We start from the raw sequence: 26,327 nt of genomic DNA, 5'->3' as shown, positions 1-26,327 counted from the left end.
TGAAGGTGCAAGGAATTTAATTATTAGAGATTTATCAAATTTATACACTTGTGCAATTTTTTAAGTTATAAAATCACACTTTTGTACCTTGAAGGGCAAAACTGAAAATGAGATTTTCACTGCAGCTGTGTTTAAATTGCCAGGTGCACCAACAGCTGTGTTGTTGTGCGTACCCAAAGCAGGCAGCGTTAGAGACCTGCAAAGCACCTGCAAAGGAATAGGTAGTGTCCTAATTCCACTCTATTTGGTTCTATTAGATCTTTGAAAGTAGCCTCAAAAATGGGCTCAAGAAATGACCAAAGGATCATCTGAAAGGTATATACTGACATATACTGTCACCCAGGCTACATACACAATGGCAGTGGTCAGACCCTTTTCAAAGCTGTATTCAGTGCACTGAATTGATTAACTATTTGACTGCTGCTTATATTTTCAAGGGGAATTCAGCTAGCTCTCTGAATAATGTCATTTATTAAATACCAATAGGTGCTTTAAGATAAGACACTCCAGTTATTTGGCATTGACACTGGGGTAAGGATCCTGGCTTGTCTGCTCTAAGCGTCCCCCCCTACTTTTAGGCGTGTTCTGGCACGAGCTTTCTATTACACCTGAGGAGTAGGACGTGTTGGTGGATGTGATGTGCTGTTAATACGTGTTGCATATTTAATAGCTGGAAAAGCCAAAAGGTTGACAAAATGTTATCAGGACCAGTGACATAGCTGCTCTGAGAGGGACCTCGCCCGGAGCTACCAATTCCCAACAACTCGTGTGTGCCGAGCCCCAGACCTCCCGATTTCTGTTTTGGCCGGTCCGGTGGCTCGCTCGGGTTCCCCCGCCCAGCGCACACGGGGCTGATCCCGGGGCTGATCCCGGGGCTCTGCTGTGCCTCTGGGTCCTGCCGTCCCGGCCGTCCCCCTGCTCCAGCGCCGAGCTCACCGAGCACGGGGCTCCCGCACCCACCGGGACCACCCCGAGCAGGGGCTGCCCGCGGGCCGCGGCACCGAGGCTCGGGCGGCGGGGCTGAGGGCGGACGAATTTCCCGACGCGGCCGCTGCCGGGAAAGCCACCGCCTCCACGGGCCCCGCGGGCGCTGAGTGGCTGCGCGGCCGGGCCGGGGCGGAGCGGGGGGGGGCGGCCGCCGGCCCGGCGCGGCCCCGTCCCCAAACAGCGCCGGAGCGAAGCGGCGGGCGGTGTCGGGCCAGCCACCGCCGCGCCGTGCCGGCCTCCCCGTGCGCCGCTGCCCCGCGCCATGGAGATCGAGCCGCCGCCCGCCGCACAGGTGAGCGCGGCCCGGGGGTCCCCGCGGGTGCCCCGGACCCACCGCCCCCCGCGGGCAGCGCGGCCCAGCCCCGCCGGTGCCGGGAGAGGGCGGGGCGCGCGTCACGCGCCCGGCGGAGCACGTGCGGCCGCCCCGCCCCCGCGGACGTGCTGAGTCACGGTAGGGGCGGGGCCGCCGCGGCCGGGCCGGGGTCAGCCGGGGCCGCCCGCAGCCGCGCCCGCAGCCGCGCCCGCAGCCTCGGCAGCGCAGGGGCCGGGAGGGCGAGAGGGGCCAGAGCCGCCCCCGAGGGAGCGGCCGGGGCGGCGCCGGAGGGGCTGGCTGAGCCGGGCGCAGCCGCGCGTCGCTGTCCCCACGGGCCCGGGCGCTCCCGCTCCGCACTCGGGTGAGTTACCGCGGGGTCCCGCTGCTGCAGCCCGGGCTCGCCCCGGGCTGTTGCACAACAACGCAGCGCCCCGGGACGGCTTCGGGTTCGGGCCAGCCCCGCACAGGCAGCCCGAGGAGCCCGGGCCGGCTGTCGGGGCTGCGGCCGGTGCGCCCCTCGCACCTCCGGCCGCTGGGAACGCCCCTCCGGGGACTCGGGCACTGCGGGGCGGGCCGGCCGTGGGCTCTGTCGGGGCACATCTCTTGGAGGCTCGGGAGCGTTCGTGGTTTGTACTTAGTGGCTCAGAAAGCTCTTCTCTCGAAGCCCGGGGAAGTTCTGAACCGTTGTGTTGCAAACTAGTTGCACAAGAGCGGGGCGAATAACTGAAAACATGATCGAACTCCATTTTCATTTTATATAATCTTGTTTTTCTTCGGCTTTTAAATGGAAACCTTATCAACAGAGTGTTAGCTTTAAAGAAGTAATACTTAAAGCTTCATCTCGATCTGTTTTAATTCTTTTAATACTCCAAAACTAAGACTCTTGTGTTCTGATGATCTTCTAGTGTGGGTTGGTACAATATATGCTATGCCATGGAGTTTCTTTTAACATTGTTCAGGTTATATAAGTGGGTATTTCCTACAGGTAATGTCACTTTAGCAGTATTGGATATACCTTTTTCTGTTCAATGGACACGGTTACTTTTCCGTCTTAGGCTCTGCTTGGCCTATCTGTTTTTCTAGCTGTGTGTGTGGCATAGCCATGACCACTTTGCTTCCTTCTTGGTTTCTTGGAAAATAGTGTAGCAAAAATCAGTTTCTTGGCCTGTGCTATATAAATAACCTGTGAATTTGTTTTTGCCTATACTATCGAGGTACTTCTGTTATCATTCCTGAGGGACCATTGACAGACCAATTCCTGTGTGCCTGCTTTTCTACCTTCTTCCTCCATCAACTGTGACTTCTCTTCCCAAAACCTTACTTTTGTTACTCATTTGCCTGCTTTGTCAAACCTTTTCTACCAAGCCGTCTGTTGCAGTTTTCCTGAGTTCAGCAGCTGCTGGCTTCTTCTCTTACAGACCTAGCCTGAAAAAGCATTGTGTTCTTTAGATGGCAAATAATCATCATCTTTGACGTATAGTTTTAATTGTATTTATTAAATGGAAAAGTTATGTATCCTTTCCCATAAAATGTTCACTCACAATGAGCAGCAGGGAGCACAATCTTCATTTAGCCCCTCAGATTTTGTGAGCCAACAGATGGGGAAGGATTTGTGCACTTGTGCAAGTGCAGTACAAGCTCCTAGTTTCTATATGCCTGGTAGCAATTCTCATAGCAGTAAAGGTGAGTGTGAAGGACTGGGACTGATCTAACTCCTTAACTAGAATGTAAAAAGTCGCCACCTTCTGCTACACACTTCTGCAGGAGTTAGCAGTGCTATTGCCTGCAATATTCTTGAAAAAGATATTCCCTTATTGTACACCTCTGCCTGGAAATAGGATGCACCTCTGCATGCAGAGGTGAAATGAAATGTTGCCTCTTACATGTGAGGAACATGGACTTCAGACCATCCAAGAAAAAAGTGCAATGGAACAAGTGTCATGATGTTTCAAATCACACATACAAAGGCAGGATGTAGTAGCTGTTCTCTTCAGTAAATTTGAGGTTATTGAAATGGTTGCTTGTAACCTTGTAAAAAAAAAACAAACCTCAACAAGTTCCTCTCTTACTAAGTTTTAAGCCTCACAACAATAAGAGAGGAAAAAGAAGTCCCTTTCCAACACAGAAATGAAGTTGTGGGTTGCACTTAGGCTGAAGTAAGACTGATTGTGACAACTGGCAAAATGGACAATAACTGAGTGTCCGTGTAAGTGTATCTGTTAGGGTTTTTCTACCTAGAGAACTGTCCTGAAGAGTCTCCAGCTCAATTAAGTGTGATCTCTTCAGTGTAAAGGGCTCTAATGAGGAACTGCACATACTTTTTTTTCTTGACATGCTGCATTAGATTGTCAAGTGAGTAGATTTATTTTTTATTTCCCATAGCCTATCATTTCCACATGAGGTAGATTCTGCAGGCAAGTCAAAGAAGTACACTATTCAGGACTGGCAATAAGTCATTGTTTTTTGAGTTGGTTGATTTTTTTGGCAATGAGGTTTAATAACCTTGTTGAATAGGAATATCTGATCAAGGTATCTGTAAAAATATCTATTTATGTATCTGTGTGGATAAATTTCAATATAAGAAAACATCCACATTTCTGAGCATATTGTTATCAATCAAAATGATGGATAAGTTTGGAGGAAGTAGATGAGAGAGTATCACAACCACTTTCTTAAGTAAAAGTGATTTATTTTGACCCTCCCAGTTGTTCTGTGTTCACCTTGTGATATCGAGCTGTACTGGTAGAGCTTTCTTTCCTTCAAAACTCACAAAAGAATATCTTTTGTTTAAGCCAGTGTTAGATATAATGCAATGTAGTACGTTTGGCTGAAATGAATGTAGTCTAGTAGGAGTTGATCATGTCAATCTGTTCAGGAAAACAGCTAATTGGATGTTATTGTTAGTGTAGTAAATATCCATGATATGAATCCTGTTCTGTAGTTTCTCTTTCAAATGTGCTAAGAATTTACAATTGCACTGGAAATCGATGGAAGTGCAAGTTAATTGTCTCAGAAAATCTGAGCTTTGAAGAAGTTTGTTGCTAGCACTTGAAGTTGGAGAAGAGTTTGGCTTTGAAAGTTTGTTGGGAAATGTTTGAAAGAGACTAAACTGTAACAAAAAAGAATATCCAGTGTAAGCAGAGGGACAGCTGGATGCTCTCTGTGCTTTAAAGAACTGGAGACATTTTTATAGCACTGTGTGGGTGGTTAGGAAAGTTTGTGTACACTTCCCAATAACGTTTGTGAGCAAGAATAAATTTTGGCTTTGTCTCTTACTTTTTTCTTTTTTAATTAAAAAAATAGAGATGGTATAATAGTCATCCTGAATAAGAATGCAACAGGTTATGTATAGTCCAGAAAGACAAGGAAATTACTGAAAAAGTGTCAGATTATTGTATCTGTTGTTGCACCTGAATAGCCTTTTGTTTCTTTTACTTTCTTTACCTCTTAAACTTGCAAATCAGAAAAATACCCGTTTGATAGATATTGCTATTTCTGTGATCCTGACTGAAATGAATATAGCAATAGCATCTTGAACATACTTTGTTTAAAAAATCTGTGATATCTTTGTGGAACACGTTGGGCTTTGTGAGCTGATGTTGAGGAAAACTACAAGTGGAAGGACTTACGTGAAATATTTGTTCTAAGTAAAATCAATTCATACTATAGTTGAATTTTTCATATCTAGTTGTAAAATTTTGTTATATTTTGTCCTTTAATACAACCAAGAAAACCCAAAACAGCAAAAGCTGTTGGAATTTATCACTGAACGTTTTTGCAATGCAGTAGACTTTTTAAGGAGAGTGAAAATAGTCAATTGGAGGTTCAAAAAAGAGTGGGCTTAGGGGAGAAAGAGATAATACAGAAAGTTCAGCTGAAGACGCCAGTAAATGATGCCAGGTGTACCCATGCTTGTAACACTGCATGTGTGGTTCATCAGGAAGAAGGAATTAGATTGATTCTTGTATCCCAAACATTACTTTCTTCTTTTTCCTCTCCCTTGCAATTATAAAGATACACTTTAAAATGACTAAACCATTCACTAAAATTAGGCCACTTTGCGTGATGTATTTGCAGTGATTGTCTTGGCTGAGGCTGGTATGGTACAAGTCCAGGCAGTAACCTCTTGGGCATGAATTAAATATTAATCCCCTGCTGCTTGAGTTGCAGTGCTTGAGTTGCAGCCAGCAAGAAGTCCTGCAAAGTCTCCAGGTTAATCACCTGGTTAAAGTTTGCCTTGGCCTCCATCTCATTCCAACCCTAAGTAACCTATTATTTTAATATAGCACATTCCTAGAGACCTTGAAAGAGTTTGAAATATGTTCAGTTTTCTGATACAGTATATTATACCAAAGTTAAACTTTGTACCACAGAATACAGCTTTAGGTGAAGGGGAAAGAATATGACACAGTGGTTAGATTAGTCATTTTCAGCAATAAACTAGTTTAATGGCTTTTGAAAACACTTCATCTGCTACCTATGCAAGTCTTGTCATATAGACCAGTGAAAAATGATGGAGGAGGAGCTGGAAGTCATGGCTTTGAATTTGTGTTATCCAAGGGTGACTGATATACAGTGAACTGAAATGCTGCTCAAGACTGTTCAACTGTAATACTTTTATGGCATATTTGTTTTATTGAGGTAAACAATTAAACCAGCCGGTAAGAACTGAAGCCAGCAATGCTATCTGTGGTGGATAAAACTGCTGAAAACCATGGAAGGCTTATCTGAAACAGATACTGGCAAATACATTTCAAGTAAAGATAGGCATTGTGTACTTTCAGCTTTCCTACCCCATAACTGCCTTCTGTATGGGAAAAACAAGGCTAGTGACAGTCACGTATTAATTGGCAGCATCAAGAAGTCAATTGCTCTTACAGCACTCAAGTTTTTCTAAACTATAAGAGCAGTTACTGCTCTGTGAAGCAAGTGCAGGAACAGCTCTGTCTCTGGGTATTTTTTTTGTTTCAGTGATTTTTAGATACGTATTTCTTAATTTTTCTTTACAACTTTTTAAAATAAGGAAATTAAAAAATACATTCCCTAGCAGATTCTCTTCGTTTAATATTAGTTTTACCTTGACATGCATATGCCAACATTTCAAATAGAAGCAAAGTGTCTATTTCAAATAGAAGCAAAGTCTCTCAGAACCATCCATTTAAATTAAATATTAATTTGGCACCATACATTTATCTTTACTTGCTGTTGTTACAGACTTCTTGGTTACTCAAATTAATATTTAATTTAAAAGTGTTTAATTATTACTTTGGAGAAGAGCATTTGTCTTCATCCTATGAAGGATCTTCTGTTATCTGTCTTTTGCCATTTTGAATTCTTGGTGAAGTATTTGCTCTGCTTTCTTTAACTGACACATTGATTTTTGAATGTTATGTGTTGATACATGGGCTTTGTGTTTGCCTTTTAATTTTTATGTTAATATTCGCTCTAAAATAAGTGTTTTGATACATTGTTCACAGAGATCTTAGCAAGCTATTAGGAGATAATAAGAGTGCTAATTACTCAAGTTAGCATTATTTTATCAGCAGAGTATAACTCCTGCTCAGTAGTAGATTACTAAACCCTAGCACAAGTATTCATTGGCAAAGCTCCAGTAGGATGGGTATAGCTGAGAAATAATACTTACGTGAGTGCAATTTATACACTACATATCCACTTGAAGTTTTTCATTATATCAGTTCATATTTCTGATTTGGCCTGATTAGTTGCAGTTTTTATACTGGGAATAAAATAGTGTTTATTTTTAGCAAAGTTATTTTTAAGGTACTGTAAATGACTATTAATTGACAGGTTAACTAAACCATTTCAAGAAGTATACCTTTGTTGTTAATGCTATTGCAGTACTGAGGGAGTTGACACCACCCAACCTTGTACATGTCTTGCAGTCTTAAGACTTTTAGTCTCACTTCTGCAGTATTATTATGAGTAATTTTATTAAAAAAGAGAAGAGAAAGGAAAATAAAGTTCCTTTAAGATTGATGTTGCAGCAACAAGTTATGTAAGACCAGTTTGAAACCATCTCTTTAAAACCTTTTAAGGAAGTATCTTCTGCTTTGCTATGAAATGTAAAGATATCAACTTTTCCCTCCTTGTCCCCACCTCTCTCTTGCAGTTTCAAAGTTTTATTGCTGTTTGCTGTATTGATTTTACATGCTGTCTCTTGTAAGTATAACAAAAATTCCACTTCTGGAGACAGCTTGGAAAACAAAGTTTGTGTACTTGGGAAATTGACTCAGAAGGAGCTTGATTGATAGCGTGCCTTTAAGAGCAGGTTTGTTTTATGATTAAGGGTGTGTCTATTTGCTGTGTTTGAAATTAATACCTACAAAATGTTGAAGCAGTGACTTTTCAACAGCTGAATTATGTGAAAAGCTGCCATGACTTTGATTTGCTTCCTGGTCAGGTCATGACCACCATTTAGTTGTAAAGAGCTATGATAGAAAGATCCTGGGGGGTTTTGCTTGTTTGAACCCTTGTGGTAAAATTAATATCTTCCTACCTATTGCTGTAATTGGAGTGGAGCAATTCCTGTACTGCTTGGGCTGTTGGAAGATCCCCATTCAGAATTCCCAGGCAGCACGTGGTCAATGCAGGTCTGCTCCCATGTAAGATGACTGGTTTTTCTGTCTGCTCTGCAGCTGAGCATCTGTGTGTGGACACTTGATCCTTTCTTCTTTCTACCCTTAGGAACTGTTTGTTTGGGTTATGTGCTGTTGGGTAAGAAGACTGAATTTTGTTATAAATCAGGGTATTTCCAGTTAGATTGCGCGCAGTTATGTGACCAGATGACACAATCATCTGGGTAGCAGAACAATGGGCAGGAGAGGGTGGCAGGGATGAGTGGGTGGCTCTGAAGGTTGGTGCAGCTCAGCTCAGATGGGTGAGCTTTTCAGATGCTTCATGGCCAGAAGGAGAACAGGGAGACTGTAGTGGCAGAGGTCATACAAGACGTGTCAGTACGAGTATTCCACCCCAGCTTGTTACACTAATGCTTGTCTTCACCACTATGACAGAAGGAGTCACTGATAAGTCTGCACCAGTGCAGATAATACAGTCATTAAGTGCTCTTGAAACAAATGTACTGTAGACCCTGATGCAATCTGCTATGAATTATTTGACATGAGATGCATGGACATGTTTTCTGTTTTATAATACTGAATTATATTCACACTTGGTTTAATTTCTTCTACTGTATATGAGTCTTCAGCAGATCTGTGTCAGCTGAGGAGTTTCTGGAAGATTGTCCCGCTGATATTTGTAAAATAAATCAAAAAATCTGAGTAGACTTTTGAAGCAAATAGGATTTAAGATACCTAAGGATGAAAATGGAAGTCAGTAAATAATAATGCTAGTGAAATAGCATAATTTGAAAACCAGAACTTATATTTGAAACTAACCTGTGACTTCTAACAGCCGGTCTTCCAAATTATTTAAATTGAATTCTTTGGCTATGGAAATGCACATCATATTTCTGTGTCTCATAGATGTGTAGGTTGTAACAGAGAATTACAGCACAGTGACTTATGATACTGTGCTATTTCAGTTTTAGTATTTGAACTAGAATATTATCAGGTCAGTTCTTCAATTAGTATAAGTTGTTGTGACTCAGTGAAGTGTTGTAGTGCTGTGGAATGTTTTATGGCTCGATTTGTGATCCTTTATCATCTACCACTTCAGGAATCTTGTCTGCACCAACCACTCTTGGGAATCCTTGCTCAGCTGATAAACAGTGTGCACATGTCTAGACATCTCTCAGAGTTTCTTTTTGTTGGCAAAATGAAGAATGGAAGCCACTTAAATAATGAAACAGTTGAGTGCTTTAAATTATTCTGAAAAACTGTTACTAAGGTCAGAGCCATAGAATTATTTTAAACTCAAAATGAAGCTTGGGATGGGAGTTTTTGGTGAAATGTGGATGTATGAGGCAGAGATGATGAACAAGGTCTTATAAAATGCAACTAGTAATAACAATTAACAGTTCATAGCTGAGTCAATGGGCAGTGATTTACCCTAACTGTCTTTCCGTGTCTGAATTAACTGTGTTACAGAGAAACCTTAGAATCTTGCAATTTTTTTACTGATAATTTGCTATAATCTCATTTTTTCCTAAGTATTTACTGAGGCACAAGGAAGAAAAGTGTTTTGGTCAACAGAAAACTGCGTAAGATCCAAAACTGACATTTTCTTTGCATTCCATGTTTTTCTTAATTTACAAGTGATCTTAACATTTTTGCTCAACAAATTGATTCTAATTATATCTGGAAAGCAAGAAAATATTCTGTAATGTCTTCTGCTAGAAAAATCAGCTATAAATGCTGATTTTAGAAACAATCTGCTAAATATAGTGTACTGTAATATACTTGCAAACTGGATGCCTTCCTCCCCCTCATATTTAATATTATCATGCCTGCAGTATGTTTACTGCTTGTGGATGAAAAAGGTATATTGACATGCTTATTATTTGTGGCAAATAGTTGTGTTTTGGCTGTCATAGGTGCTGGTAAAGTGTATGAGGGGACACGTCAGGGAATGGCCTCTGCCTTGATTTCTTAGGTACATCTACCTACTTAATCAGAAGGCTGAGAGAGACATCCTTGTGATAATTGGGTGTGTGGGCTATGAGTGTCCTGTATACTCCAAGGGGACAGACACGGAAGAAGCCCCAAGGGAAATGGTGGGCAGTGGAGGCTTTTGATTTAGATGGAAGGACGCAATTACTGGTAGTTGAGTTTTGCAGTTTTGTTGTTCTTTTGAGGATATTGACAATTACTTTGGTAAGAAGTATAAAACCATTTACCTACTCTGATTTATGCCTTGGAAGATGAATTAGATCCCTTTGCTTTCGGAATTAATAAATTTAAAAGTGAGGGCTAGATTGCATCACACAGACAAAGCTTTAGTTTTGTACCCAGTTGTTGTTCAGTTCCTCAATGGGCTTACCTTTTTTAAGTAAAAGCTGTCATTGCGTACAGAAATGATAACTTACATGTGGATGCCTGACACATTGGCCCTTCTTGAACTTTCTGATTTAGTTGTTTAACTTTACAGGACCTTCACATGGAAGAGCTTCCTGAAACCTTTGTGGGGGCTGATGACTTTTAGAGGCTTGCTTTTTGCTGAGAAATGTGTGAATTACAAGTGCTTAAGACAATGAGTAAAATCTACCCTTGCCTCATTCTATGGAAAGACAAGTCTCACATACATAATGGTGTGGCTAGAGGAAGGGGAAAAGCTATACAAAGTCCTTTCATGCAAATTAAATAACGATTTCTGTGATGTTTCATGTCAATTTAGGGAGAGTGTTTTTGGTCATCAGTGCACAGATGAGTGGTATTATTATTGACTGAAGCTTTTTTGTAGTATGTCACTAATGAAGGCTGTTCATATTGTCAAATAAACCATTTAACCATAGATTACTTGTTTGGAAAGATACTGTCACCACAGTGAAAATGTGCCTCTGGGTCTCCCTTTCTCCAATCTGTTATAGTCCTGTACTGCCTGGTGGTGACCAGTTGAACAGCAATGTAATTTTGGCCTTATTTCTGGGTCAGTTTTTTTCTCCCCTTTTAGAAACTAAATAATCTCTCTAATTGTATTAGAAGTTGAACACTCAAAAAAATTCACCCTGCTTATTTAGTCAGAACTATGGACTGACACTGAATTCACAGCATTATCTATATGAATTATGTATGTGAAAAGAGCACATTAATTGCAAGACTGACTCACAAAGGTGTTTTAACAGCTGTGCCCCACAGACTGCAGTGGGAACTGAGTATCTATGTACTCTGCCAGATGTGGGCACATCACAGATCTGCCCATATCTGGAGCAAACACTATTCCCTGCAATATAACCGTATTCTTAAGCTTTTAGGCTTAAGATTGTGCTCTAGGCTGATTCGTGTGGAATTTCCTTGTGCAGCCTTACCAGGTAAGATGTCTGTGCTTCTGAAGGAGGGCTGGTAGATGTGTGCTGGCAGGACATGTGGTGAACCTCATTGCTTTGTAACCCACCCAGACACTCTAGTTGCTTACTGCTGTAGTTAGTCCACAAACAACAAAACCAAAGTAAGTTGCTTGTGAGATCAGTGAGATGGAACTTGTGGAAACGTGCTTCTTGTAGTACTAGAGCACAGCAGTTTCCACGTCCAGGCTGTAATGACCCATCTGGTGCCTGTCCCTGTAACTTACCCAGCCATCAGCAAAATGCCAGCTAGAAATGGGGGCTTTACAGTAATATCCCAGTGTGGTGAAAATGTGTGGTACAAGAAAGATTCTAAATAATCCTGGAGAATATTTTTACCCTCAAACAAATACACGGTTTTCATGTTTGGTTTGAAACATGCTTTTCTAAAAAGTGTGAAATCAAAATAGTGGCTATAATAGGTTATAACCCAAGGTTAATACAACCTAATAAATGTCATTTGCATTTTTGTTCGGTTCTTTCCTCTGTTCCTATGTTCATCTTTTCTTGCTTCCTGATTTGTTTCATTGGACATACGAATGTGCTGTAATTTGACTGGATCATGTTTCCCAGATGACTGAGCCATTATTATAAACAAGTCCTCTTGTGGATAAACTAATGAGTATCCTGTGGCAATGTCCACACAGAGGACATACCTGGCTGACTACTGCAGGATAGCTTGAAGATACTCATTTAACAGGTAACTGTTTTCCAAGTACTGTAGGTTCAATATAGAAAATAAATTGGAACACAAAGGCTTTTGTATTCCTGCTGTTAAAAGATCAGTATTTTACTTACATTATTTGTTTACATATGGGGATTTTTTATTGTATAAATGACGAAATTCAATAAATGCCCATTGTATTATGATGCAGTTTTAACTTGAGAGGAAGAAAATCAAGCACAGATAAAGCCATTAAGAAATCTACTTCATTTCAGGAAAAGCTGGTCTATCTGAGATGGCTGCTATTTGAATACTTTTCAAAATGGAGTTATGTGGTGCAGCACCTTCAGATTAGACAACAGCTAGAAAGTCAACCGCAACAGAATCACCCACTTTACTTGCTGAGGCAACACAGCAGTATTTTGTTGATGTATCAAGCATGTAAAAACAAACAGACAGACTAACCCTCTCATAGAAAACAATCTTGTATGTTTGCCAGCCTCCTAATTTCATTGTGCAACTTGTGTAATAGATTGTAACTTGAATATATATTAACCTTGTGTGCTTATTGACTTAATAATTTTGTAATGCTGCTGATGCAAGATAAGAGCAAATAGCTCTGTTAAGCTGAAACAGAGAATCAGACTTTGAGTAGAAGGGACCATAACACTACAACCCAAATACACTGTGGAAAAGTGAAAATTGGATTAACACAGTATAATTAAGACTGGAAAGAGAAGAACGGAACCCATCTAAGTGAAACGGCAAAGTTCTGAAAACATGTACGACTCATTGCTTTGGATACTGATGTTCCAGAAGGCACTCCGAGATGTCAAGAGATTTAGGACTAAGTTTGAAGAAGTGACATGACACCCTTGGCCATTTTTGGCTTGTTCTTAGCAGTCAGGGTAGCACTTGAAAATATGGGCATAGTTCAATTTATTCAAGAAAAATTCACTGTCAGCAGCTCACTATGTTAGACCTTACCCTGTCTTTTCCTTTCAGCTAAAGCAGGGGAATTTGGAGCAAATACAATGCATGATAGATCTAATCCTCAATACTAGAGGATAACTTTGGAAAAATCGGGTATTGGACAAAGAAAATAAGTGCCAGTGTCAGAATTAAGATTTTGCTTTCTGTAAGCTGTGCAGATGAGACGGTATTTTTGGTTGGTTGGTTGGTTGGTTGGGGTTTTTTGGGGGGGGGGGGTGATTTCTTTTTTTTTTTTTTTTTTAAATCTGTTGAGTCCTGGGCCCATTCAGCCCCTCTGTATTAAACTGTATTATTATTTTAAAGTTACCATCTACACTATGTATTGATTAAACAATTTAGAAAGCACAGATACTTCTGGAGTATCTGAGATTGTTTCATGTTCTGTCTTCTGCAAAAAGATCTGCAGCACTGAGCAAGAATCCCCTGATCGGTTGTACCATAAATGGTCACCTCAAGGCAGACCAGATGTGGTGGGAAAGGATATATATATGTATTTCTGACTCCAGAGATTAATGAACCAGAGAGGAGAATGTCTCTCCTGCTGCTGTGCCCCAGGCTGGAAGAGAGTGCTGTGAGGCTCTTGCACACAGTCCGTGTTTTAAGGAGTAGCAGGGAAGTAGGGATTGATTGATTTTGCAGAAAAAAGAGAAAACTTACCAAAGAGAAAAAGTAAACTGCTTTATGTCATTCCTTTTTCTTTTCTTTGCTGTCTTTCTGATGAAGGTGTTTTTCTCTACCTGCTATGGTCTCGCTTACTGTTAGCATTAGGATTTTGCAGTTTTTGGAATTGAAATAAAGTTAGTACATTAATGACCATAAACAGCCTACAACAGCTATTTTTTATTGCAGTTACGTTCTTGCTCTTTTTATGTTCTTCAGGCTTAAAGAAACTTGTCTTTTCACTATTATTGGAGAAATATACAAGGTATATGCTTTCCCTGGCAGTTTGGAAAGTTTGCTTGCCATGGGGTGTATTTAAGAAAACCATCATGTTGAGAGCTTTACAGACCTTACAGACGTAGCCTTTGTTGAAACCATTCCTGGAAGGTGCTGCTTCAGGTGAAATACTAAGTCATCCACTGCTCAGAGGAGATGTTTCTGGTGTGAGGGTTGGGAGAGTGGGTGAGTAGTATCCAGAATTGCTAGGCAGAGCCTCTCCCCATTTTTGTCAGAGTAATGCCCAGACAAGGCTTGTAGCGAAGCTTTCTTAAGAATGCTGGACAATCCAGCCAAGGAATTTTTCCATTAATCTAATTTATAAGAGTAGATCCTGGCAATTTGGCATTTATTAGGAGAGCATGCTGGAATACAGTGGGAGGTACAGTCTGAAATATGAGATGTATATTAGGAAAAAATAGAAATTGGCCTACACACACTTAACATTTCAGGAACTGATCTTATCTGTCTCGCTGGAGACAGCAGAATGTCCAAAGACACATGGTCAGCGTGGACAGCATATTTTAACAGTCTTATTTATGTAGACATGGAGTGAAAATTGTCTTGCAACATCAGTTCTTTAAAGCTAGGGCTTTTCAACTCTAAGAGTCCTTTCTTAGGTTTAGCCTGCCAGGGCTTAAAAAATGTTTCCTGATGCAGGCATCCAAAGACTTTAGGGCCAGGAAGGGCAAATAGGCATCAAGGAGCAGAAGCAGGCTGGTGTAGTGTTAAAACATACTGGTTTAGTATGAGTCCAGTCACACCATACCAGGCACAGGTATGAAAGACAGAAAAAAGACACCCGTTAAACTCAAAAGCACTGTGTTTGCTCCCTGATTGCCTGGAAGGTCTTGGTGAAGCATGTGGGACAGCAGACAGCTCCGCAGGGCAGTCAGGGATTTGACCTTGTATATTCACAAATCACAGGTTGCTGTCACATGGCTTTGTTTGACAGCTGTCTGTTCTGTCACGCTTCCAAACCCTAAATTCAGGCATCTAAATTTGCTATGGTAACACTCTGCCTTGCAGTGCAGATAACTTCTACCATTCCCTTTTCTCCATTCTTCTCAATTGTTTTTAAAAAGTTTTGATGTTGGGCTAACTTCATCTGCTTTCTGTGCTTTCTCTCAAGTATGAGGCTTATGTGTCCAGGATTTTTTTCTGTAATTATAAGCTGTAAATAAGTAACTTACCTTTAAAAAGATTTAGAAAACCAACCACTAGTTATGGTGATGACAGAGATCATCTGAAAACATTACATGATTTTTAAATAATTTTTAAAAACTACTTGAACAAGATCGGTTCCTCCAGCAAATAATGAGGAAAAGACATTCAGCTGTTGCTTCCACTGTGCTTTTCTTAAGTGGTGAGATGTGTCCAGCTCCTCTTGCACTTGCTTTGTTACTTTATGGCCTCCTTTTCATTCTTGCCTTGGAGTATCTCAGGTCCTTGATCCTCACTTCCTACACTTTTTTTTGAATAAAGCAAAAATGTAAGGTGCTTTTCGTTCATTCATTTGCTTTCTGGAAAAGAAGTAAGAATTGAAGGATACTTTGCCATGTCTGTTTCTGTGAGTAAGGTATGGGAGTGCTTTCCTGCTCCTCATAGGATGTTGATCTGAGCTCCTTGCTGGATGCAATAGCCATTGTTTCTGTTCCTCTTTCACTGACTCATGCTGGCATGTGAAATCATCTGTCTCTTTGGGGTTAGATGCTAACAGATCACGGGAGAGGAAAATAAATCCTTGTCTAGTGAGCGGTTCTGCTAGTGTTATCCCAGTTTATGTTACAAAAGGCAGGACTTTAAGAAGTGAATGCACAAACCCCACAATGTGCTCTGTATCAAGGGGATAGCTAGTAATGGGTTGAAGGTGCTGTCTGAGATAACAGATTGTTTCTCTGCTGACACTTGGGCTGCTGGATCGTTTCCATTCTACCAGTGCTACCTGTAAATGGATTATATTCCACACAACACCAAAACCAGTCAGATATATGAGACAGGAATAAAACAAAAGATTAACATTTTGTTTAAAGCACAAAAGTCAGTCTATGAAAGTAACATGAAAACAGGGTCGCTTTCCCTTGTTTACCCTTCTGCAAATGTTTGCTTAGGAGCAATAAGAGTTAATTGTCAAACTTTACAATGTAGTCAGAGATTTTCTCATAAAATGTATAACAGACTTTGCCCAGATGGCAAATGCTGATATGTAAATCCAAAACATGAAAATTTCCATTGGGGGCCAGATGGTGGCTTAATGTGAATTGTTTAACATTTATGTTTATCTTATTAAAAGTGCCTTTATATGTCCAAACTAAGCTATCAATGTGATTGGAAGAGCATATCACTAAATGAACAGAAAAATCAAACCATCAGTACAAGGCACCTCCTGCTTACATGGATCATGGGAAAGCAAAGCATGTCGTCTGTTGAAAAGTTCTTTTTCTGCCTACAAAGTTATGAAGAAAATATAACCAAAATTAAATTACTGTCTGCTTGGGGAAAATATTAAATCCATATTATTTTCCCAGAGGTTAAAAATGTTGGACAACAGTAATACCCATATTGAATACTGTAATGTATTTCCCCTCAGTGTAGGTGTTGGTGTTCAGCTCTAGAGGCGACGGGGAAGCATTGTGGCTGCAATCCCTCCTGGACCAGGCCCTTCCTCCTCCAGGGGAGGCCTAGCTCATCCTGCGGCCTCTTGGCTCTGCCAAAGCCATGGTTTCCTCTGATGCAATTCACGGAGTTGCACAACGGAGGAAAGAACAAGTGGGCGCTTGTGGAGTCTGTCACATGAGGCCGGTGCCTTTGCAGTAAATGTGTGATATTAAGGGAAGTGGTTAGCGTGGCTCTGAAGGGCAGCAACAAGCCCTGGGTCAGATGAGTCTTTCACAGGACTCTCTGTGCACGTGGACTCCAGACATCAAAGACACAATTACTTTTGGGATGCTTTCTCAGTAGAAGGGGAAAAATGCTTCAGTGATAGAGTGCCTGCCTGTGTGGATACCTGTGTGTATGTGTGTGATGCTGTTCAACAATGCAGAGAAATAATTTAAAGAGGAAGGTTGAGGGGAGGCTGAAGGAACAGTATTGCAAAATGTTTGCTTTAGACTGAAAGTTTTTTTAAGAGTTCTTTGCCATTACCTTATGCTGGTGGTTGTGACTCCTTAATGAATCACTGGTCAATGTTGACTCCGTTAACTTTGACCTGAGGCTTTGGACTAATGCCTAGAATATTTTTTTTCTTAAAAAGGGCAGTATTACTAAAAGCATTGGCTGAAATTATAGATAAGTGTTAAATGGCAGGTTAATATTTAAATCAGTGTGCTGTTTGATACTACATATCAGCATACTGACCAGAAGAACACTTCCTCCATGTAGCCTATTTAAGGCTGAGATGTAATTACTTGAATTGTTATTCAAAGTTAAGGCTAATATTGCTGTATTTATGTAGAACTTTTCAAATTGAAAATAGGAGAACTCCTTTCCAATTACATGGTGATAATAAAAAAACCTCAACAACAGACAACAAAACAACCCATGCTCTTGGTTTTTAGTGCCACAAATACAACTACTAAATAGAATAAATAAAGATGCTCCCAAGAAGCATCGCTCTCCAGGGTAGCTGTTTGGCAAAGCTCAGCCTTTTGCCAGAGATAAGACATTGGCCTAAATATGGTCCCTTGAAAAATAGTGACAGGAGCCAATCAATGCTGTCACAGTTGTCAAACAACAGCTGAATATCCTGACAATCCTGATAAGTATGGAAACATATTCATTCAAAAAAGAATCCTGCTTGCTGAATTGACTGCTACGCACACACAGAGGCAGTGCTGTACAGCCACAGCAATTTCTTTGGTCAGCTGGTGTTATTGGAGAGATCTCATCCCACAACTGAGGCAGCACCCAAAGCTACTTAACTTTGATAATGAATATTGCCAGTAGAATGGCTGAAAGAAGTAATAGCTGTGCCATAAGTTTTTGCACTAAGGCTATGTGAATTTTCTTCCTAAGGAAAACGTGTTTTGCCTTCTGTAGCTCTTTTTTTCCGTTCACTTTTGTTTTACATGATTTAAACTGAAATTGAACACCAATTCTGATATTTTTGTGCTGCAGTCTGTTACAACTCATGGAGGAAAACAGCTTTCTTAATTCACAGCTTTGTGCATTATATACACACATCTTTTGATTCACATTTTTAATGTTGCTTTGTAAATGAATAATTCAGAAGTGAGCCCTAAAATCCAGATCCTGCAGTTTTATCCAGAACATATTGCAAATGCTCAGAGACTAGGAAACAGTTTTTGGATCTGCTGCTGCAGGAGACAGTGAGCAGCTGGTAAACTACTGGCCCTTAATGAAGCTGTACCATATTGCAATATCTCCAATTACTGCAGAACTTAATTAGTTCATTTTACTCTGCCAATCTGGAAAGACCAAACATTGTCTTGGGCAGCCACTGTAATTATTTCAGCTTCTTCATTGCTGGCCATTAAAGCTGAGTTTGGTCTCTCCCAGTAAGGTATATTAAATGTTTTGTTTTTTTTTTTAGATTTGGGAGTGCCTGCATTGTGTTACACCCATATATTTTATGTAACTACCCAATTTTATTAAAAAGTGATTTTTTTAGTTATTAGTATAAGTCATTCGTGCCATATGTAAATATGAGTGCTAATGGTACAGAATTTTTAATAAATAAATGAGAGAACTGAATTGGTTTGTTCAAATGTGGACTTTCCCTAAAGCTTTTTGCCATAACTGTTGTATATAAGTGATTGTTTTGAATGGCAGCATGAGTTGGCATTCAGGTTATTTTGCTTCTTTATTTGAAAATAACCTTTCGAGATAAGGGAATGTTTTAATTTGAAATGATGGCAAAAAAATTGTATCTTGGGTGTAGAGCTGCTAAGTGAACCAGAAAGGTTCTGTTTAAATGAAATGCACTGTTTGGTGTATTATTTGTAGTGTGTTAGTCTGGTGAGGATGCCCAACACTGAATGTTATTTTTATGTGCTGCCCCAAAGGGTAATTTTCAGCATAATGAAACATGACGTAAAATCCAAACTTCCATGCACCAGATAAATGCTTGGCACTTACCATCTGAGAAATGTGGCTACCAAGTATTAAAATTCTGTATCAACAGACATACATATTGATAAGTTTTGAGTGTTATAAAGAAAATAGTCTCAACTTTAGCCTGTAAAAATATTGAATATTTGAACAGAAAAAACCCAAAACAATCCACTAACCCTCTTGTCCCTCAGCCTCCAAAAAAACCCCTGAAGCAATAAATTAAAAGTAATTGTAGCCAAAGCAAGTAGTATTAACCTATTGCTTTTTCATAAATAGCAACTGAATTTGTCTTCTGAAACACTACAGGTGCAAGGGGTAGCTGATTTCCAAGAAATTAAGGTCATTGTTAGCTGTCTGATAATGATGAACTCGGTAATGAACCAGAGGCCAGCTGATTAACTGTATTTGAAACCCTTTGAGCACTGTTTATATTCAGCTACTCCAAACCAACCACATCTAGAACATCTAAGATTTAAATTACAATTTTTCAATAATAGTCTTAATAATTGTGTTTAGTGCTACAGTGATGTTACATCACTTGGTGTCTTTGAAACTACGTTGTCCTCCAACTCTGAAGCTCTGTTCTGCTGATCTTTAAGGTTAATACCAGGATGGAACATAAATATTTTAAAATACATTTTGCAGTATGGCTATTTTAGTTACTTCAGAAAGCTGCCATCATGTTTTTAGTCAGCTTTTACAGTTTTACAAGATCACATGAAAAAAATTTACATGGTCAAACTTTTCAATTTCTCTTCTTTCCCCTAAAATGACTTTCTTAATGTGACACAATTCATTCTATAGCTTAATGTTTTCTACAAGTTAAAAAAGAATAATATATTTATCCTCTAGCTAGTTCATGTAATACCTTACCAAATGTAATAAATTCTTGGTTTCCATGAGCCTGTGTGTGGGCCACAGAAACCAAACCATCAGTTCACACACTTCAGGAAGGTCATATAGAGCCATATTTTATTTCAATAATTTTGTAGGATTAAGAGAATAGGACTAAGTTACATGACTCCACCCATTTGACACAGAGGTTAGAAGCTTTGCTATTGTTCTAAACCAGTTCTGATGGGGAGGACACTTGCTTAAAAAAAGCATTTCTGTTACAGGACATGAACTTGATTGACATCCTTTGGAGGCAAGATATAGACCTTGGGGCAAGACGTGAAGTTTTTGATTTTAGTCAACGACAGAAGGAGTATGAGCTCGAGAAACAGAAGAAACTTGAAAAGGAAAGACAAGAACAGCTGCAAAAAGAGCGGGAGAAAGCCTTGCTGGCTCAGCTGGAATTAGACGAAGAGACAGGTGAATTTGTTCCTGTGCAGCCAGCTCAGTGCATTCAGTCAGAAAATACTGAGCCACCAGTTGTTTTTTCACAGGTAAACTCCAATATGTGTTTGTGAGTTTTTTCCATTCACAGAAAGGCATAATGCTAGTGGCTGCCTAAAATTAATTTGCATGTGTTACTGTAATGGAAGATTCTTCAGTTATTCAAAGATGCAGTGACTTTTTTTCATAACTTTCCTATTTAGACCACAGAGCCTTCAAAACCAGAAGCAGAGGCCTTGTCCTTTGATGACTGCATGCAGCTCTTGGCAGAAGCATTCCCATTTATAGATGAGAATGAGGTAAAAATGATCAATACAGCAATTTCATGGGTGGTCTTCTACAGGGTCAGTCTCATGTCTTTTCTGAGTGAGATTTGTCTTCAGCATAATACTAATTTGTGGTCTGATTGAAGTTTTCTCCTCAAGCTGGCTCCAGCTGGAATAAAGCAGTGTGGTAGGCTTGAACTAGTGCTGTGTTTGGAGGGAATGGAGTGGTTGGTACTCCTGTGTTCCTCCCGCTTCCGAGTCCTGCAGCCAGGGCTCGGTCTGTCAGGCCAGCTGGTGCAGCCACCCCAAGTTCTGCACACAGTGGTCGTGGGCTGCTCAGTTTTGACAGTGAGCTCAGCACAGCTCTCTGGATTAGTGCCTTCAAGTTGATTTATTTCCATCTGCTGACCCAGACTATTTGATGTGCAAGGATAGGCCCTTCACCAGGCAGTTTCTAGATTTTTTCCCCCTCCCCATTTCTTTCCTTAATATGGAAACACCTTTCATGGGAATATTTTGATATTATCCCATTGTTTACAAAAATGCTTTTCTTAGGAAATACCCGTCTGTTCTGCAGAAACAGTAAAACTCTAAAAACTAGGTTTTTGCTTTGGAAATGCAAATCTGGTTTTTTGAGTGGGGTTTTTGTGTGGTCGGTTTTTTTGTTATTGTTGCTTTGTTTGGCTTTTTAATTTTTATTTTATTTTATTTCATTTCAGGTTTCTTCAGCTGCATTTCAGTCATTGGTTCCTGCTCAGATTGATAGCAACACAGCCTTCGTTTCCTCTGATCAGACTCAGCCACCTGAATCACCTGATCTAGTTCCACCCACTGATGCAGAGAATATGCAGAACATAGAGCAAGTCTGGGAAGAATTATTGTCCCTTCCAGAGTTACAGGTTAGTGTGATAACCACCTGAAAAATGAAGCATGGTATTTTGGAAGACTGTGGTATTTTGGAGAAGGCAGTACAATAGTGTTTGAACAGATGGTGACTATGACTGTTGTGTTGGATTCTGCACCTATAGGGTGCCTGTAATTCAATATAAGCTTTAACTTTTTCAAAAATAATATCTTGAAAAACCTGTAGAAAGAAGGAAATGAGTTGTTTATGGATAGGCCTTAATAAAACACACTCTAACTTCTCAAACAGAACTTCCTCATGTTTAGCAAGTCATTGTTTGCCTCTATATGCAACTTATTGCAGCGTTATTACATCGTTAAAATTTCAGCTGCTTAAAAATGGACACTTCTGAATTATGGATCTACAACAGGAATTGTTTTCACAAGCACTGTAAATTTTTTTTTTTTTGCAGTGTCTGATTGTATGAATCGTTTATAGTTACTTTTGCATTCAGTTTTCATCTAAGGAAGAGGTTTTTTAAAGCTGATAATAGAACATGTATTTAGGTACATAGAAGAGTCAGGTATATTTTATATAAATGCTGCTTATATGTGTTCAGTAAGAACTACTTATGTAATGTACAAAATTCGATATTCCAAAGGAACAAAAAAGTTACTTTGCTAATACAGAGGATATGTAGGGTTTTTTTAATCCTATCCTTATATTTTTATTTATATTTTCTTTAGATTTGACTATAAACGAGAATAAATTTATTTTCAAATATGTTACTGTAGAATGTCACCATGCTCCAGCACTATGCTGCTCTACTTTATGCTATCAATACAAGAGATGATTGCTAGGTGGAATGCCCGTAAATCCAAATCATATTTCAAAAAAATAAAGTGAAAATTTGTAGGAATTGTGTTTTTTCTGTCACTCTGCCTTTTCCCTTCATCTTTTTATATTTTTCAATTTTTTTTCTAGTTTCCTAACCTTATTACTGTGGTAGGCTTAAAAGCCCCACGTAAGTGGCAAAGGCAATTGGCTGTGAAGAGGGAGCAGTGATGGTGAAAAAACATTAAGAAACCAAAACAAAAGAATCTTGGAGTAATTCTGAATAGTAATTGAATAATTTTCTGGGGAAAAAAAGGTGAGATAATTAAACTGAGGGCACTGTCTTTTAGAAATTAAGTTTAGAGAAATGGAAAAACAGAGCTCTCACATTGAAAACCTTAGCTTAAGCCTTGAACAACCTCTGGTTAAATAATCAGTGTGTGGGTCCTGTTATTAAGAGAAACAGAATCATTTTGGTAACTGCCTAATTCCTTGGGGACAGCAGGCCTGCTTCTTTCAGCTTCAGTTAAGAAACTTCCACCCCATTGGAAAGAACGTTGATCTTGTAGCCAGCGAAAGCCCATCAGTGCAACAGTCTGATGCTCACACTGGTGTTAGCCAGCTTAACTAAAAGTATGAGGCAAGTTGTTTGCCAGGTTTCATGTTAAGTACTCTTAGTTCACCAAGAATTTCATTTCTCTGTGCTGAACAGCTGCTTCATTCAGTAAATCCTAAAAGAATCTTGGTTTTGAGGAAACATAACATGAAACTAAGAGTCCTAAAAGTAATTGCTTGCTAGTAATGCTCATTGAGTCTCATTCAGGAATTTCACATTTACTATACTCGTGCCATTCCTAGCAGTGGTGCTTGTGAGAAGTTCAGACCTGGCAGCTCCAGGATCCACACTAGCAATTACCAGAACAGGAGGTCTCCATGCATCTTTCCTAAAGCGTTGCAATGGGTCTCTTCAGCAACTTGCTCTGAGTTTGAGATGTTCTACTCTCTTTATCTAAATAGCTTTGTCCAGAACAAGTTGCTTTGTGCTCATGTTTTTATATCTGTCATCTTCCTAGATTGCCTCTCCATAGTACAAGTGTGCTGTAGTCATCTGGATTACAGCAGTGTTGTAATACCCCTTTTATGTGCGTGCTGATTGCTAAAATATTTAATGTTTGGAGGTTATAGAAAACGAGTTTATCAACTGGAGATGTGTTTCTCAACTTCTCCCTTGCATTTCCCATCTAGTGTCTTAACATTGAAAATGATAACCTGGCTGAGGTGAGCACAATCACCAGCCCTGCTACCAAGCCAGCAGAGACGCACAGCAGCTGTCATTACTGCAGCTCATTACGTGTGATGAAAAAGGATGTTAACTGCGGTCCTGATTTCCTGGATAGTATTGAGGGTCCCTTTTCCAGCATTTTGCCACCAGAAGACACCAGCCAGCTGAGTGTGAACTCTTTAAATGACACGTCCCCTTCCAGCTCTGATTTCTGTGAGGATTTCTACACCACCTTTATCGATACAAAGGCGAATGGTGACGCAGCAACGACAAACACTATCAGTCAATCCCTTGCGGAGGTTCTGAGTGAACCTATTGATCTTTCTTACTTCTCACTGTGTAAAGCTTTTAATGGCAACCTCTCAGGGACCGGACCAGAATGTAATGACTCTGACTCTGGTATTTCACTGAATGCAAGTTCTAGTATAGCATCACCTGAACACTCTGTGGAATCATCTGCCTATGGAGATAAGACTTTGGGTTGTAGTGATTCTGAAATGGAAGACATGGATAGTGCTCCTGGAAGTGTGCTGCAGGGCAGTGCTAGTGTGCACTCTATGCAATTCCAGGATCAAGTGTTTTCTTCCGTGGGGCCAAACACTCAAACACCAAGTTTGCCATGTACAAAGACACCAAAGAAAGAACCCCCTGCTGCTCCCGGCTACCCCGAAGCTCCGTTCACAAAAGATAAACCTTCAAGCCGCCTGGAAGCTCATCTCACAAGAGATGAGCAAAGAGCAAAAGCTCTGCAGATCCCTTTTCCTGTTGAAAAAATTATCAATCTCCCTGTTGAGGACTTCAATGAAATGATGTCTAAGGAGCAGTTCAATGAAGCCCAGCTCACACTTATTCGAGATATACGGAGGAGAGGCAAGAACAAAGTGGCTGCTCAAAATTGCCGTAAAAGAAAACTGGAAAATATAGTGGAACTGACACAAGACTTGACTCACCTAAAAGATGAGAAAGAGAAATTGCTTAAGGAAAAAGGAGAGCATGACAGGAGCCTCCGCCAAATAAAAAAGCAACTAACCACCTTATACCTCGAGGTCTTCAGCATGCTACGTGATGAGGACGGAAAGCCTTACTCTCCTAGTGAATATTCACTGCAGCAAACTACAGATGGCAATGTCTTTCTTGTTCCTAAGAGCAAGAAGTCAGGGACTAAACTTTGAAGGGCAGTACGGCTGGCTACTGTTCTTTACTATTTTTGTATCATTATCCTGATAGTTTTTACTGTGAGGTGGAATGCAGAATTAGGTAATATTTTTCAAATCTATGCAATGATAATTTTAAAGTTGTTAATTAGTTTATGGAAGATGCAAGTGGAAAATTAATAGTGTAATGCAGATGGATGTATGCAAAATTTGTAATCTCACTTTTATAACAGATGTTTCCTTCTTATAGCACCACTTTGACTAGTTTCCGTATATATGTAAATATTTAAAGATGCCATATTTATATACTGTTTCTATCTATTGTTATATTCATAGATTTATTTGATATATATATAAATGATTTTAGCCTTCTAAATATAATTTCTTGCAAGACAAACAGGTTGGCTTCTGATACTTTTTTATAAATATGCAATAGTATGTTTCCCATTTTTCTTACACATTTATACTTGCTTTATATTTAATATATTATTTCAATTTAGTATAAAAGTTGACAGTGTTTGATTTTGCTTTATCAGTTCATTAAACTTTTTAAACTCTACTTCACATGCATGTTTATTTCCCTAAAGAAGAGAAATCCTCACTAGTTTTCCAAGGCTAAGCCTTCATGTAACAGATATGCACAATAACCAATTGCACAGCCTTGTCAGCATTACTAATGCTTCATTCAGCGTAATTTAAACTGTCATTTGGAAAGATCACGTAGCACAAAGTTTCAAGTCTCTGCTAAGTTTACATTTTTGTTTTGCTCTTTGAACACTACTTAAATTTGTGAGATCTTCCCTCCAAAGGCATTTAAAATCAGTTAAGACATTGTCAGCATTATGCCTTTTTCCAACTAAAATTTCTGTACATTTTAGAGTAATTGTTCTAGAAATACACTCTTGTGTCTCGGATCAACAAGCATCACTTGTCCCTGCTGTTACTTTGGTGCTTAAGGAAAACAGCATACTAACTGCCAGCCAACTGCACTGTTTGGAATCAATGCTCAGTGAATTGAAAAGTGTTGTGGAGTTTAAATTATGATTTATAAAAGAATAAAAATTGGGCAAACAAATAGCATTGTTTTGTTTACTCTTGAAAGGAACTCACTGTACTGTGGATTTTTTCAGTACAAAAAATGCATGATTTGTAAGACACATTGTTTGTGAACATTAAAAACCATATCTTCTTACAAAACTTCTAAAAGGCATGCTTAATCTGAAGTGAGTTTTTTCCTGCTACTTATGCTCTATATAATTTTAGGAGTATTTTGTCTATTGCAGTATTGTGCATGACTTCATTTAAGTAATTGTAAAACCCAAGTTGTTTTGCAAGACCTCATGGCACATCTGTTAAAAAGGACAGAGATGCTGAGAAAGGGTAGAGTAGGATCCACAAAAATTGTTTAATACTACTGTAGGAGAGTTTAAAGAGAGACATCAGATTAGGAATCCAGCCTTCCATTAGCTCATTATTCACAAAGTTAGAGTAATGCCAAGTAAAATGATACAGTTGCTGGTGAGTTTAGTCTTGAGATTTTTATTTCCCAGACTTTTTAACTGTGCTGGATTTGCATATCCATCAGAAAGCTTCCCATGACTGCACATGAAAGCTAAAGGAACAATTTTAGATTATCCCAATTCCATACTATATAATTTTTTTTT

At 39.7% G+C, this 26,327-nt stretch overlaps 1 protein-coding gene across 4 annotated transcripts; it reads left to right on the top strand.

Moving 5' to 3' along the window:
• The first annotated feature begins 1,139 nt into the window (after positions 1–1,139).
• NFE2L2 (NFE2 like bZIP transcription factor 2) lies at positions 1,140–25,860 on the top strand. Of its 4 annotated transcripts, none has more exons than XM_051787840.1 (5): positions 1,140–1,279; positions 20,064–20,333; positions 20,487–20,582; positions 21,269–21,448; positions 23,473–25,860. In XM_051787840.1, exons 1-5 carry the CDS (start codon positions 1,250–1,252, stop codon positions 24,679–24,681), a joined length of 1,785 nt encoding a protein of 594 aa, XP_051643800.1. In that variant the 5' UTR covers positions 1,140–1,249; the 3' UTR covers positions 24,682–25,860. The 4 variants fall into 4 exon arrangements, with proteins under 4 accessions (XP_051643800.1, XP_051643801.1, XP_051643803.1 ...); XM_051787841.1 differs by lacking the exon at positions 1,140–1,279 and adding an exon at positions 1,500–1,661; XM_051787843.1 differs by lacking the exon at positions 1,140–1,279 and adding an exon at positions 1,704–1,926.
• The last annotated feature ends 467 nt before the right edge of the window (positions 25,861–26,327 follow it).

This window comes from Manacus candei, unplaced genomic scaffold, assembly GCF_025592945.1.
Source record: "Manacus candei isolate 608988 ecotype Guabito, Panama unplaced genomic scaffold, ASM2559294v1 h1tg000023l, whole genome shotgun sequence".
NCBI lineage: Eukaryota > Metazoa > Chordata > Aves > Passeriformes > Pipridae > Manacus > Manacus candei.
Note: the sequence above shows the minus strand (reverse complement) of the source record. Positions and strands in the feature narration are given on the sequence as shown.

Bases quoted from the DNA above. Each gene is read 5' to 3' on its own strand.
- NFE2L2 (XM_051787840.1), top strand. From the start codon at position 1,250: ATGGAGATCGAGCCGCCGCCCGCCGCACAG. The intron at 1,280-20,063 runs GTGAGCGCGGCC...TTTCTGTTACAG, and splicing joins AGCCGCCGCCCGCCGCACAG to GACATGAACTTGATTGACAT. The intron at 20,334-20,486 runs GTAAACTCCAAT...TTTCCTATTTAG, and splicing joins CACCAGTTGTTTTTTCACAG to ACCACAGAGCCTTCAAAACC.